Raw genomic sequence first — 15,444 nt, 5'->3', positions numbered from 1 at the left:
CTTGTAATTTAGAACTTATTTATCAATATACCCATGGACTATTGACATTTTAGATTATTTTTAAAGATGTACCAAATTTTTAGAGTACAGATACTAATATTGTCGATATAATTCGTTTATTTCATTAAAAAAAAAAAAACTGTTTAAATATTTGTTAAAGAGGATCAGTTAATATGATTCCAGTATTCAAACAACATTAACTGACTGTTTGCTTTGATTAATAATAATTGCTCCAAATACTAAAAAACTGAATTTTGTATGGGCATTAGACAGTGTGATAAAAAGTAACACCTTAAAAATGATATTTCATTTTTTAATAAATGCTTATTTATAACTACAGAGACTTTAATTTGATAACTTATTATTATATTGATTTCTGACTCAAATCCACATTTATTTATAATAATTTAATAACGAACACAATTAAGTATGTAATTAATTAGTATATGGGCGCAAATAATGGTGTTATATTTAATTAATGGTATACTCTTTTATAAAGATTTAAATAGTTTTCTTTTTGCATACAAATGGGCTAGTAATATTATCGTTTTGCTAAAAACGATAATATTACTAGTCTGTACATTTTGTACATTTGTTGCTTTAAAAACAATCTAAAATGTCAATATTCCATGGATATATTGATAAATGAGGTCTAAATTATAAGAAAAAGCATTTTCTACGAAAACTTGAAGGGATAGGTAAAAAATGGTATAATACAATTTGATAGACAATTTAATTGTGCATCTGATTCTCCTAAAATATACAGGGCATTCCATTAAATTAAAGAAGTTATTGCCATTTGAAACTAATAATTATTTAAAATAAATTTTTAGACACTCTGTGTAAGGTAATATTATTTTTATTATTGCAACACAATAACTGATCAATAAATAAACTTCATTAAATATTTAGTATTAAAAACATTGATACCCTTGGAGAAATGAAGCTTTAAAATTTTTACTGCAATTTCACAAAATTGAAAATATTTCAAAAACGGTAAGGTTTAAGTATAATAAACCTTAATCAAATTTACCTTTATTTTAATCGTAGAAACTAAAAATGTAATAATATACAGGGTGTTCCATTTAAAAAAATACAACTTTGATATTTTTTATTTATTTGGGACACTCTGTATCTTGTAAAAATATTTTTAAATTGTAGCTCTAATAGTCCTTCAACGAACCCCAAACTTACAATTTGTAAAAATCTCATCGTTTAGCTACAATACTCCATGTCGTATGTGGTGAACAACCCTGTATACTATTTTTTGAAAAAAAATTGAGAGCCACCGTATTTTTTCTATAATTTGTTCTTCTAATTTTAATCTACTATCGATGTTCTATCGACGTTTCTAAGATATATTTTTGTAACTGAAAATTAAAAAAAAAAGAAAAATTCACCTAAATGTTATTTATTACCCACCGGCACACTAAGGGTATTGCAAAGACGCGCTTCTTGCTTGATGGTGTCTGCCAGTAGCACTGTTATCCCAGAAAATAAATAGAAAAAGCTTACCTCTGAAATTTAAATAGCATATTATGCTATTAAGTTATTATTTATTATATTATTAACATGCAAGTCCTGCCTTATCTATCCGCAATAGAGAAAACTTTATTTCTAATTAAACTTAAAACATAAACAAAATACAAGAAGCAAAAAAATTAAGGCCTAAAAAGCCCTACATATATGCTGATTCTCTGCATTTAAGTTCATCAGACTGAAGGGAACAGCCAAACTTAAAACGTTTAAAGGGGTGTGTTTTTATACTGAAATAGATAAATTAATCATAATGGCGTAACTAGTGTCTCTGCACTTTACAATTCAGGGTATTTTGTTCACACCTTTGCTGAATTTTTCACCAGCAATTTTTTACTTGTTAGTGGCTATTTCTCGCATGAATAAGTAGAAATATAGGTTATGTAGGAAGTGGCAATATTAAAGTCCTTTTAGTGCCCTAACTATGGTAATATCAGAGATTAAAAAATTATACCGTAGGAAAATTTGCCATGAACTGCCAGAGTTCTAAAAAGTTTTCTAAAAATATACAGGGAAATCTTTTTTGCGAAAAAAACATATAGACGTATTCCTGGGATTGAAACATACCACCCTGAAAATATTTGCACTTATTTAAGACTCACCCTGTATATTTTAATATTGTTAAGTATAAATATTATTATATATTTGCGTAAGTTTTCTTGAACCATTTCTTAACTATAAAAATGTCATATTTTCTTGGGTTGAGGTTCGTTTGGTTGTGAGTTTTTATTATCTTGAGATAATTATTTTTTCAGCACTTTCAATGTTCGTGCTATTCAACAGGTCTTGCTTTACTTTGATTAAAAAAAATATTAAAGCAAGACCTGTTGAATAGCACGAACATTGAAAGTGCTGAAAAAATAAAAATCTCAAGATAATAAAAACTTTTGAAGATGCCCCGAAATTAAGGGCGAAACGTCAAGAAGATGTTTTAAAAAAAAACTAAATTTATTATTTATTAACGAACCTCAACCTAAGAAAATATGACATTTTTATAATATTATTATAGTTATACAGGGTGGCGGACCTCATTCGCCTCGGTCGATTATACGAAAACGGAGAGATGTAGAAACAAAATATATTATGGGTATATGTGGGGAGGCAATGTACACAATTTAAAATTATTTTTAAATATACAGGGTGTTTCAGAACTAAGATCCATACCAAAGTTATATTTTTTCTTATGGAACACCCGGTATTTTATTTCATTTTTGGATTCTTGGGCCCCAAAAAAGCTATTTATTATAAGGGTTAAATATGTTTAAAATCTTTGGTTTTTGAGATATTTAAAGATATTTAAATTTGCATGCTACAATAGAATAGATTATTAATACCCTGTACATTACTTTTCAGAGTTAATTCTTGTGCTGAGTTTAAAGGTAGAGAAATAAACTTTACAGAAAAATGTTATTGCTTCCTTAAATGTATACAGGGGTATCAAAAATTGCTGGTCTGTTTTAAATATTTATTTTACATAAAAACTTCGTTATTGCAAATGCAACACTATGTATTTTTGTAAATAAGTCGAAGCAGATTTAAATGCTCTTTCAAACTATATTAGGGTTTCCTATACCTATCTGGCTCAGATTTTGAATAAAAAGCGATTTTTCAATAAAATAAAAAAAGTTTCTAGTGACATTTAGTAGCTATTTTCAAAATCGAAATTACTTATGGACGAATTTTATGGACTTATTAAATTTTATACCACTTTTATTTAATTTACCTACAATAGTTTAATAAATAATATTTATTAAATATGTGTTTATTATTCTATCAAGAAAACGAAGAAGTAATTCTTTGCATTATTTTACGATAAATTGTAGGTATATGGATATTTTATAAAAGAGCCAATTTCGGCAAATTCATTTTATTCACTTCCAACGACAGGTCTAACAGGTTTTTTATAACCCACACTACCAGCTCTGCGAAATAGGACAAGTAGTTTTTCAAAGAAACGCTTATCAGGAAGATTCCTATTTGGATATCTTTGAGCATAAGCCCTTGAGGGCAAGAAGCAATTTTCCTCACAAAATAATATCACTAGTAACATATCTATTCGTTCCTCCAGCAGATACTGCTTTATTTTTCTTGATAAAATAATGAATACTTACTTATTAAACTATTGTAGGTAAATTTAAGTAAACTGTTATAAATTGGAAATAATAATGTCCATAAACTAATGTCGACTTTGAAACTAGTTACTAACTGTCACTAGAAAATTGCCATGGCGACCAGCCATCTTGACTGCAATTTTATTTAAAAATCGGTTTTTATTCAAAATCTGAGCTAGATAGGTATAGGAAACCCTAATATAGTTCGAAAGAGCATTTGAATCTGCCTCGATTTATTTAAAAAAATACAGGGTGTTGCATTTGAAATAACGAAGTTTTTATATAAAATATATCCTTAAAATAAATCAGCAACTTTTGATAGCCCTGTATAAATTTAAGGAACCAATACCATTTTTCAATAAAGTTTATTTCTCTACCTTTAAACTCAGCATAAGAATTAATTCTGAAAAGTAATGTACAAGGTGTTAATAGTCTATTCTATTGTAGCATGTAAATTTAAATATCTTTAAATATCTCAAAAACTAAACAGATGGAATAACTAAAACAGATGCTGCAGTGATGTATTACTATGGTAGTGAAGAACAAGACCCTAATCATCGACATGGGATTGCTATAATGATAGATGAGTGATGATAGAGATAAATAAATATGTAAATAATTTCGTTCTATACTCTGGAAGATGTGCTGTCTTACAACTACATGGTCACCAATTTAACATCAATATCATACACGTTTACGCACCAACCGCTGATAAAAGTGACGAAGATGTAGAGGAATTCTACCAACAAATTCAAGAGATAATGCGAGGCACAAAAAGTACAGACATTAATATCATCATGGGTGACTTAAACGCTAAAATAGGTAAAGGAAGATTTGAAAACATAATAGGAGAATATGGTTTTGTCAAGAAAAATCGTTAGTAGTAACTAATACATGGTTTAAACTGCCTCCAAGGAGATTATATTACTTGGAAATCACCCCAAGATAGTCCCGAAAAAATAATAAGGAACCAAATCGATTTCATCATGATTAATAGCAGATTCCGAAATGCCATAAAGTCTGTAAAACATATCCTGGGGCAGATATTGGGTCAGATCATAACCCTGTAGTGGCGCAATTCAGAATCAAATTAAAAAAGATCAACCATAGAAATGAATTTAATAAAATAAACCTCGATGCTCTTAAGGACAGCGACAAAAAACATGAACTTTCTACACAAATTAATAGCAAGTTAAAAGGTCTGAAAGAACATATGATTGATATGGAAACTGATAAAATATGGACAAATCTCAGAGATACAGCCAAAGATACTACGTTGGAGATCCTAGGGAAGACGAGTAAACATACAAGGAAAGACTGGATGACCAATAAAATATTACAATTAATGGAGGCAAGAATACTACAAAAGAACAACTTGGAAAATTATAATAAGATCAACAGAATCATCAAGCGTGAAATCAGAATAGCTAAAGAGAAATGGATAAACGAACAGTGCGCTGATATAGAAACCCTGGAACAAAAACACGACAGTTTTCACCTTCATAAAAAGATCAAAGAGGTGACATACACTTATAAACGTACAATACCGGGCAAACTTATTGATGATAAAAACAAACTGGTAATAGACAAACAAGAAGAACTGGATATATGGAGAGCTTACATAACGGACTGTTTTAATGATTATCGAGAGTCAACAGATCAATTGCTTAGACGGACCAGACATACTAAAGGAGGAATTAGTTAAAGCCTTGGCAGAAACTAAAAATGGAAAAGCTGTCGGTCCTGATGATTTAAATGTTGAAATCCAACTGTTGGACGAAGAAAATATGAATCTTCTACTTAAATTGTTAATCGCATCTATAACATCGGAGAGATACCTAAACAATGGCTGCAATCCACATTTGTAACGCTCCCTAAAAAGTCAAACTCCAAAAGATGCAATGAGTATCGTCTGATAAGCCTTATGTGTCATACATTAAAAGTGTTTCTGCGTGTCCTGCACTCTAGACTATGGAGAAGGATTAACGAAAATATAAGTGAAACTCAATTCGGCTTTAGAAGTGGGCTGGGAACCAGAGATGCTTTGTTCTCAATACAGGTTTTAGTCCAAAAATGCCTCGATCAGCAGACAAGTGCCTTCGCATGTTTCATAGATTATGAGAAGGCATTTGATAACGTGAAATATGACAAGCTGATACATTTACTGAAGCGTATTGGGTTAGATGGCAAAGACATCAGAATCATTAGAAACTTATATTGGAATCAGTCAGCTTATATAAAAATCGGAAATATGTCAACAACGGATATAGAAATTCTTAAAGGCGTCAGATAAGGATGTATATTATCGCCACTTCTGTTTAATTTATATTCTGAATCGATATTCCAGGAGGCGTTGGAAGATTTAGAAGTTGGAATAAAGGTAAATGGTAAACCTATTAATAACATTCGATATGCTGACGATACGGTGCTCCTAGCTGGCAATGAGAAGGATTTGCAGTGCCTGGTGGATAGAGTTAGCAGTATTAGTCAGAGTCATGATCTTAAAATAAATATAAACAAAACAAAATTTATGATTATCAGCAAACAAAATATCGAAAATATCAGGATACAAGTGGAAGATCAAAATATAGAAAGGGTAAGAAGATTTAAGTACTTGGGTTGCTGGCTGAATGATAAATGGGATCCTGATGAAGAAATCAAACATAGAATTGAAATAGCCAGAAACACTTTTTTCAAAATGAAAACTCTACTCTGCAACCGAGACCTGAATCTAACTACTCGATGGCGAGCTACCAAATGCTATGTACTGTCTACATTGTTATACGGAGTCGAGGGATGGACGTTGAAGGCACGGACCATGTCACGCTTGGATTCATTTGAGATGTGATTATACCCACGAATGTTGAAAATATCCTGGACCGAACGAATAACAAATCTCAAAGTATTAGAAAGAATGTGTAAGGACCAAGAACTATTAACTACAATAAAACGACGGAAAGCAGCATATTTTGGTCATATTTTTCGAAATAACAAATATAGTTTCCTACAGCTGATCGTTGAGGGAAAGATTGAAGGACGACGAGGCGTCGGGCGTAAACGGTTTTCCTGGTTGCGGAATTTGCGCTAGTGGTTTAATATAGGAGAGGCCAGTGCAATTATCCGTTTGGCTCAAGACAGGGAGGAATTCCAATGGATGGTCGCCGACCTCCAATGAGGAGAAGGCACACGAAGAAGAAGAAAACTAAACATTTTAAACATATTTAACCTTTATAATAAATTCCTTTTTTTGGGCCCAAGAATCCAAAAATTAAATAAAATACTGGGTGTTCCATAAGAAAAAATATAACTTTGGTATGGATCTTAGTTCTGAAACACTCTGTATATTTCAAAATAATTTTAAATTGTGCACATTGTCTCCCCACATATACCCATAAAATATTTTATTTTTACATCTTTCCGTTTTCGTATAATCAACCGAGGCGAATGAGGTGCGCCACCCTGTATAGTATATTGTTAGTTTCCATTGGATTAACGCCCAGCAGTGTTTACAAAAAATAACTATTTTATTTTGTAGATTTCCTTGCAGTTGCGAAATACCCATATAGGATTTTTTTGGAGATATTGCTAAGTATGTTTGATATAAAATTTATAACTAATAATTAGGTTATTAGATTAAAAAAAATAACTAGAATTAAGTAATCATCTACGTATGTTATATGGATTTTACCGAGGAGTGTAAAAAATAGGGACTAGACCAATACAGAAAACATGTGCATTGGCGGATAACACCAATACTTAAGATTAACAATATGAAAAGTCATCAAACATTGCACAAGAGCTATAAATATCTCGGATGAAAATATTCAAAGACGGAACATTAGATGAGGTAATATTAGAGAGAAAAATGTAAGACAGAACAGCAGTTTTAAGGCTAAATGGAATACTCTGGTTTAAGAATATAAAGGTAGAAAACAAAAAAGAATTTACAGCTCTGTTGTAAAAAGCATAATTTTATACCTGCCTATACAGCTTTGAAGTATACACCCTTGAAATACACAGGAAGAAGTTTTTACTCCACTCAATATCATAATATAGTATTGCAAAGTACACAAGGCCTGGAATCGGTTCACTTGCCTGGAATCGGTTACTCGGAGGCTACAGTAACCAGGGGCGTATACAGGAATTTATTTTAGGGGGGGGGGTAAATCAAAAGTAATACAGAATTTGCTTTTTAGAGCGCCATTTTTAACCCAAAAGCCTAATATTTAGCCCAATTTACAGATTTTAGGGATGCCGGAGACACATGGGCCCACTAAGCCCCTGACAGCGGCAGATACAGGAATTTATTTTAGGTGGGGCCCAAAATAAAAAGCAATGTAGATTATGCCTTTTACGGCGCCATTTTTAATCCAAAAGCCTAATATTTTACAAAATGGGCCCATGGGGCCCGGCCCCGCCGCTCTGTATCCTCCAGTGCTCATCATTAGAAGTAATAAAAAACGTAGGACTTAGTGATTGGTGGAAAAATCCTCTTTCTTCAATCAACGGTATTACGTTTTCAGAAAAAAATTATCGATGTCCTTTATATTTAAATATAGTACCTGTTTAATACATGTTATAATAACAGACAGTTTTTTTAGTTTAGTCTAAGTAAGTATTTAACTTCAGTCTATACTAAAAAGTAACCGAATCACACTTAATATTTCGCTGTTCCGATTATACTATTACGAATTTTCGCAAAGTTCAATATTTACCTTAGGCAGGGTGCCCACCAAAGTGTCGTGATGCGTAGCATATGATATGGCGCGTGCAGCATGACCACGAAGTTTTTTTATCGTAAGTTTTTTTACTTTTTTATTTTAAGTAGGTAATGAAATGTTTTAATATCAATTGTTTGATTTAATGTTGAAATAAAATCTTTATATTACAGTTATTATTACTCTCTATTACAATCGAGGTTGCAATAGTATTTGAATTTACTTTTGAAACATAAAAAGACAACATAATATTATTTAGTATTACGAAATCACAACTCGGAGCCGCGTTTTTTTAAAAAAAATATATATTTTCAAAAGTTAAAATGACAACATTAAAAGAATAACTAAGAATAACAATAGTGTGAGAACATTTTGCTTTTAATCGAAAGAACAATTTTTATCGAAAACATGATGGTAAAAACCGCACATCAATATCTGTTACCGTTTCGGAGTTACGTTTCGGTATTTTTCAAAAATGTGCATTTTTAAAAAAACATTTTTGCTATGGAAAATTTTGTATTTTTAAAAAACATTTCCAAAGTACTTTTTTATGTAGAGTTTCATGTTTTAAGTAATTTTATTTTAAATTGATAATTTAAGAATTATCAATAAAAAATTTGTTATGGACATCCGAGCCGGTTCCGTTTTTGAATATTTCACGCGGAATTAATAACTAATTCTAACTAATTCTTGTCCAGATTATACGGGGAATTTAAAAATAAGAACCTTTATTCTTCCGCCAATATAAAAATCCATAGGCACTAAGTCCGGCGGCCTCCACGGCCAACGGCTGGGATCTTGGTTAGCTATTCAATTATTCTCGAAATTTGCTGCAAAAATTTGCTGATAACTTCAACGTTCTGAGGCAGTGCCTCGTCTTGCTAGAAAAATATGTTTTCGAGTTCCATTAGAGACAGATCATCAATAATGTGTCCAAAGCCTTCGACTTTTCGTGGCGAATTTTTAAAAATTCTGTATTTCGAAGGGGTCTATAACAAAATATCAAGTGTGCAATATTTTTGAAAAGGTAAAAAATTAGTAAAAAAGTTCTTTTCAGTTAATTAAAAATATACAGGGTGTCACAAATAAAAAATCAATTTTTCTGTTGATAACTCTTAAATTATTAATTTAAAAGAAATATATACTTAAACCATTAAATTCTACTTAAAAAGGTGCTTTGGAAATGTTTTCATAAAAATACAAAATTTTCCATAGCAAAAAAGTTAAAACGATTTGTTAAAAATGCACATTTTTGAAAAACACCCCGAAAGTCCGAAACGGTAATATATATCGATGTGCGGCTTTCACCATCATGTTTTTTTGATAAAAATCGAGCTCCACACACCGATATTAGTTTTCGTCTATCTCGTATAGAAAAGGATGTTTCCGTTTAAAAGCGTTCAATTTGATCCACCCTGTACAGGGTGTTGACAAACTTTTTTTATTATTGCATGCATATTGAAATATCTTTAAATATCTCAAAAACCAAAGCTTTTAAACATATTAAGCTCTTATAATAAATATATTGTGTCCTTATTTTGTGTCCAAGAACTTTGGTATGGATCTTAGTTCTGACACACATACATACATACAGCCATTACTCGCTGACGAGTATTCGACACATATCAGAAGATGGTCACGCAAGGCGTTTTCTTTCATGAGCTTTTCTGTGACTGAAAAGCCCGATACGTGATGTTATCTGCCGATATCTGCACTCCGGACATTCAAAAATCTCATTGCTTTGTTGCCTCTTTTTGGTTGTCGCTGTTAACTGAGTTTACAATTCTTTTCCTTCTCTACGATTAGGTATTTTAATATTCTTTGTTAATCTAAGCCAATCAGAAATCGAAACAGGTTAGAAATGAAACGGATTTTCTTGTTTTGTAATAATTATGCAAATGTTTATTTAAACAAATATAATACAATTCAAAGACCAATGTTTATACATAAAATTAACAACAAAAAAATTGTCAGGTGGGTGAAACACAAAAGTTTACAAATACTTAAAAATTAATATTATTTTTTTGTTTTTCAAATAATTAGTTAACACTATCTCAAATAAAATAAAAACTAAATAACAATCAAGAGAACAAAATAATTAGAAAAAACAGTTTTCTCTTTAGAGATTTTGGTAGAGAAGTAATGTTAAAATGCCATTTTAAAACAAATACCTTTGGTTGGTGGATTTAATCATTGAGTGGTTTTATAAAAATTCAAACATATTTTCAAAAATAATCCAAAATCTAGATTTAAACATATGAACACGAGCTGTTGAATACTTGTCTACATTACTTGTGAGATGGTCTATAAGCTACATCAGGTCATAATAAAAGTATATTGTTTTATGAAAAGGCACTCTTCTATAAAAAGTCTTATTTAGGGGAGGAGAAGAACAGGATATTCTAAAAGATTTAATACAAAGTCGCCAGTATATAAAACGACTTATCTATATACTTTTTGGAAGAACTGTTTCTTATCAGTTTAGGGTAAATATATATAATTTTTCGAGTATAAATATAATCTATTACTCTTTTGTCTAAATTGTCTACGATACATATTTGTTTTTATATTTGGTGTAAATATGAACTTCTACCGTTTAAGTTACTAATGACTAGAATTGCATCTTTCCTAATACTATTCACTTTATTGGTATAAAGCTATAGGAAGGCTATACGGGGTGATCGATATAAATTAAAATTAACGAGAGTGAACAATAATAAATAATTTTATACGAAAATTAGCAACTATGTTTCATTATGGACTATATTCGTTTAGTTTTGCTATTGCTAATTGTAGTCTTACAGGCTATATAGTATAATTACAATATTTTGACCAGGAATAAACATAGCTGTCAATATATTGTAATATATTTTTTTTGGACGAATTCAAGTAACTTTTGCGCGATTACTTCAATAACGTCTTATGGCAATGACTCTATTGTTAGCTCGGTTATGTAGTTTTATATGTTCCGGATTGTTGCCTAATTTTCCGCGTTTTCTTGTGGAAATTTATAAAATTCCAGTGGTAGTTAGTAACATCTACCTTCCTACGATACAGGCACTCATTTATGTTACAAATTTAGTTTAAAAAAATGTCGTTAGGTGTTTTATATCTGTTAGATATAATATCTTCTAATGTTATTGGTTTGTGAACGAGTTAAAATCTTACTGCTACTTTTCAATAATTTGCGAATCTAACAAATAGCAAAAAAATCGAAAATATTTTTTATTTTTTTTATTTTGATTTATTAAATTAGTGTGATTTAGGTTGAATGTGTTGAAATCTTTAAATAATTTATAATAAATTAGTATAAATGTCCAAGCTTACACGATGGCGTCTCACAGATTTTCAAAAATTGATAAAATCCATAAAATTTAAATAATAAAAAATTTAGGTTAATGAACATTTTATTAATGAACCAGGAATAAAGAATTTCCAGAATATTATTGCAAAAAAAAAATCTCGTATTGAAAATTTGATCTTAATAAAAGATATACTTTTATTTCTTTGTTTGTACTTCAATCAACATCAGCTGGTCATTAAAGCTACGTTTTTTAGTTGAATTTATATAATCTGCTATTGATGCTAACATGACTAGAGATATATCCAGAAAACAAGAATTAATATATTTTATTATTTGTCAAAAATAATTATAAAATTAACATCACTAACGTGAAATTAACATCTATTTCAGATTCTCGATTCCATGTTAGCTAGGTAGTTATACATATAATTAAAATTATCTTCGATTTTTTGTACTACATGTAGTAGATCAGCAGTTAAATCTATATTCTATCTAAGTCAAAAATCCTACGCTATATTTTTTCGACGTAGTTGCCGGGGAAAGTACCGAAGGCCCCCGTCCTCTCGCTAGAACCGACGTACCACCCGTCGTCGCATTTCTCAAGGACGTAGACAGTGTCGCCCTCTAGGAGTTCGAGCTCGTCGTCATTTTGGGGCGTATACTTATAGAGAGCTCGGTATCTGAAATAAATAAAAAATACATAGAATTGCATAATATAGAGCAATACCTACAAGTAGGGCCAGATGGATATATCTAAATACCGCGTGGGTAAAAAAAGAGAAAGCTAGACAAAAAAAAACGGTAATCTTCTAATAAGAACTACTACTAAGAATAGTGTTTAATAGTGTTCAATTTGCTCATCTAGTAATGATTAAAAACTGGTTCTTATACATAGCATTTTTTACATAGCGGTAAAAATACTGTTATTCCCCCAAAAAATAAAATAAAAGTGGAAGTTCAAATGTGGCGATTGCTCTGTTCACAGAAAGTTTGCAAAATATTGCCGTGTAATGAATTCAGACTGAACTATCGATTTTCATTTACTCTTAAAAATATTAATATACAGGGTGTCCCAGGCTGAACGTGCATTAGAAGTTTCTAGAGAACTACATCATCTAGCTCGGAGATTTTTTGCACATCATAGTTTCACAATGAGATCTATCGATTAAAAATATTTTCAATATGTTGACACTTCCGGAAATACTGGAAGTTGACAACAACTTTCTTATTTTAAATGGGTGCCCCCATTTTTTATTACATACTTAAATTCTCTGTAAAATTTTTTGAATTTTGATATTAAACACTTTATATCTAACATTGACCGTTTTTGAGAAAAAAATATTTAAAATTTTTGAATGAAAAAAACTGCCTGTCAAAAACATGTGTATAGCCTAAACGTCAAATTTATTAATTACCACAGCCACTGTGCCATAGAAACAAAACATGTGGCCTCGCATCTGGCTATCTATTTCAAAAATTAAATTGTTTGAATGTCATATAATAATGGTCGCAGCTGTCATAGAACTGAGCGATTAAAAATTATCATAAATCATTTTTTTCAAATGGAAACCAACTTTTTTTATTTCACTAGTGAAAAGTCTTTTCAATTCGTTACTTTTTGACTATACATGTTCCTATACCTAAAATAAATCGTTTTTAAGTTATTTAAGATTTAGTTTTAAAGCGTATATTTTTCTGGATTTTAACCAGTAGCCTATGACTTTAAACGTCAAGTGGTGTAAAACAATATATCTGGCCATGTCATATTGTGACGCTTTGTTCAAAAAGCAGCATCATTTTCGAGCCAATTTTGCACTGTTTTTTTCGATCATACGGAATATTTTTAATATCAATTATTATATATCACTACAGAGCGAAAATACTAGATATATTTTTATAAATACACTTTTTAGACTCTTAAAGGTGCGTATTCATTATCCGAACGAACGAACGAACGAATGAAAGTGCGGTATATTTAGACGGGGACCGAACGCATGCGGCCGTTCGTTCGTTCGTTCGCTCGACCATCCGTTTCGAGTCGGTACATCAAAGGCGTTCGCCAACAAATGCCTCCGGTCTTCTCGTGCGGTCCTATCGTGCGGTCCCCGTCCATACCACTAGCGTACGTTCGTTCGTTCGTTCGTTCGTTCGTGCGGATAATGAATACGCACCTTAAGGGGCAGGCAGTATTTATAATATAAGAAATTCAAATAATTTGTTTTCTGACAGAGGGAAATAAATTGTCTGACCGTTTGACACTTAATGTAAAAGGAAGCTAGATAAAATGAAGAAAAATATACGTTTTCAAATTAAATCTTAAATAACTTAAAAAAGATTTATTTTAGGTATAGGAACATGTATAGTTAAAAAGTATTGAATTGAAAACCCTTTTCATTAGTGAAATAAAAAAAGTGGGTTTTTTATTTGAAAAAAATGATTTATGATATTTTTTTAATCGCTCAATTCCATGACAGCTACCGCCATTATTATATGACATTTGAACAATTTAATTTTTGAAATAGATAGCCACACATGTCTGCTCACAGTGGCTGTGGTAATAACTAAATTTGACCTTTAGGCTATACAAATTTTTTTGACAGGTAGCTTTTTTCGTCCAAAAATTTTAAATATTTTTTTCTCAAAAACGGTTAATGTTAGATATAAAGTGTATGACATCAGTATTCAGAGAATTTTACAGAGAATTTAAGTATGTAATAAAAAATGGGGACACCCATTTAAAATATGAAACTTGCCTTCAACTTCCGGTATTTCCGTGAATGCCGCTATACTGAAAATATTTTTAATCGATATATCTCGTTGCAAAACAATGATGTGCAAAAAATCTCCGATCTAGACATTGTGGTTCTCTAGAAACTTCTAATGCACGCTTAGCCTGGGACACCCTGTATACCCCTTTATACTTACGGTATGGGTTCCGAATGCGTTTCTATATGCAACGTTTGGTCCAAAGGATTTCTGGAAGACTTTGGTAACGTAGAATATGTTCCGGATCCAGTTAGCTGAACGGGTTTCGCGTGATGAAATCCACCCTCACGTACAGTCAAAGGATTAGGGAGGTTTGGAGTGTACAGATGGCTTCCTAGAATTTAATGAAATAAGTCATAAGTAACAAGAGGTTTCATGAAAATTATGCGCTGGAATGCTTAAACGTACTAAAATATTTCAATTGTTTGATTTTTTTTACTTGTTAAAAATCAGAACTACAAGTAGCCATTAGAACTACACGTAAACCATAGTATAAAAATTAAGTATATTTGTAGATGGGAATCACGTTCAGATATGTGGTGAGCGCCTTCATCTTCTTGAAGGCTGCTAAACATGAAACAAACATTGGTAATGTCACAGACAACATATAACTTAGTATAAATATTACTACAACATTTAATTTAGTTTGTGCCATAACTAAATATTATTTAAAAAAAATTCTTGCCATATAACTGCTGTTTTGTAAAATCTTCAGCTTGCAAAAATAATGAAAAACTGAAAATATCAAAAAGTTATGTTTGTTTGCCATTATGGGTAAAATATAAAAGAAGAAGAATTTCTTAAAAGAAATGTTTTTTTTTAAATATTACATATTAATACTGCAAGAACCTTTCACTTTTTATTTATATTTGGAGCCGCCTGAAAATGCTTCTTTCCATCTGTGTACTGGCGCTAATCACCGACACTAAACTAAGTCTCCAGTTGATATAGTAATTTGGATGTTTGCTGTTCTGGGAAATTCAGCCCGTTTAGCTCGTTGTCTTTCCCT

General features: G+C 31.0%; 1 protein-coding gene across 3 annotated transcripts in view; it reads right to left on the bottom strand.

Annotated features, from left to right (window-relative positions):
• Positions 1–11,007: 11,007 nt before the first annotated feature.
• The window catches only part of LOC115880570, a 185,298-nt gene continuing 180,861 nt past the window's right edge, over positions 11,008–15,444 (bottom strand). For all 3 annotated transcript variants that reach the window (XM_030897825.1, XM_030897826.1, XM_030897827.1), the window contains 2 exons: positions 14,595–14,769; positions 11,008–12,349 (listed from right to left, as the gene is read on the bottom strand). In XM_030897825.1, the coding sequence (XP_030753685.1) occupies positions 12,181–12,349; positions 14,595–14,769 (344 nt within the window). In that variant the 3' untranslated portion in view covers positions 11,008–12,180. The remainder of the gene's footprint in view (positions 12,350–14,594; positions 14,770–15,444) is intronic.

The sequence above is a fragment of the Sitophilus oryzae genome, unplaced genomic scaffold (genome assembly GCF_002938485.1).
Source record: "Sitophilus oryzae breed Bouriz unplaced genomic scaffold, Soryzae_2.0 scaffold_1637_pilon_pilon, whole genome shotgun sequence".
NCBI lineage: Eukaryota > Metazoa > Arthropoda > Insecta > Coleoptera > Curculionidae > Sitophilus > Sitophilus oryzae.
The sequence above is the reverse complement of the archived record's forward strand: the minus strand, read 5'-3'. Positions and strand labels throughout refer to the sequence as shown.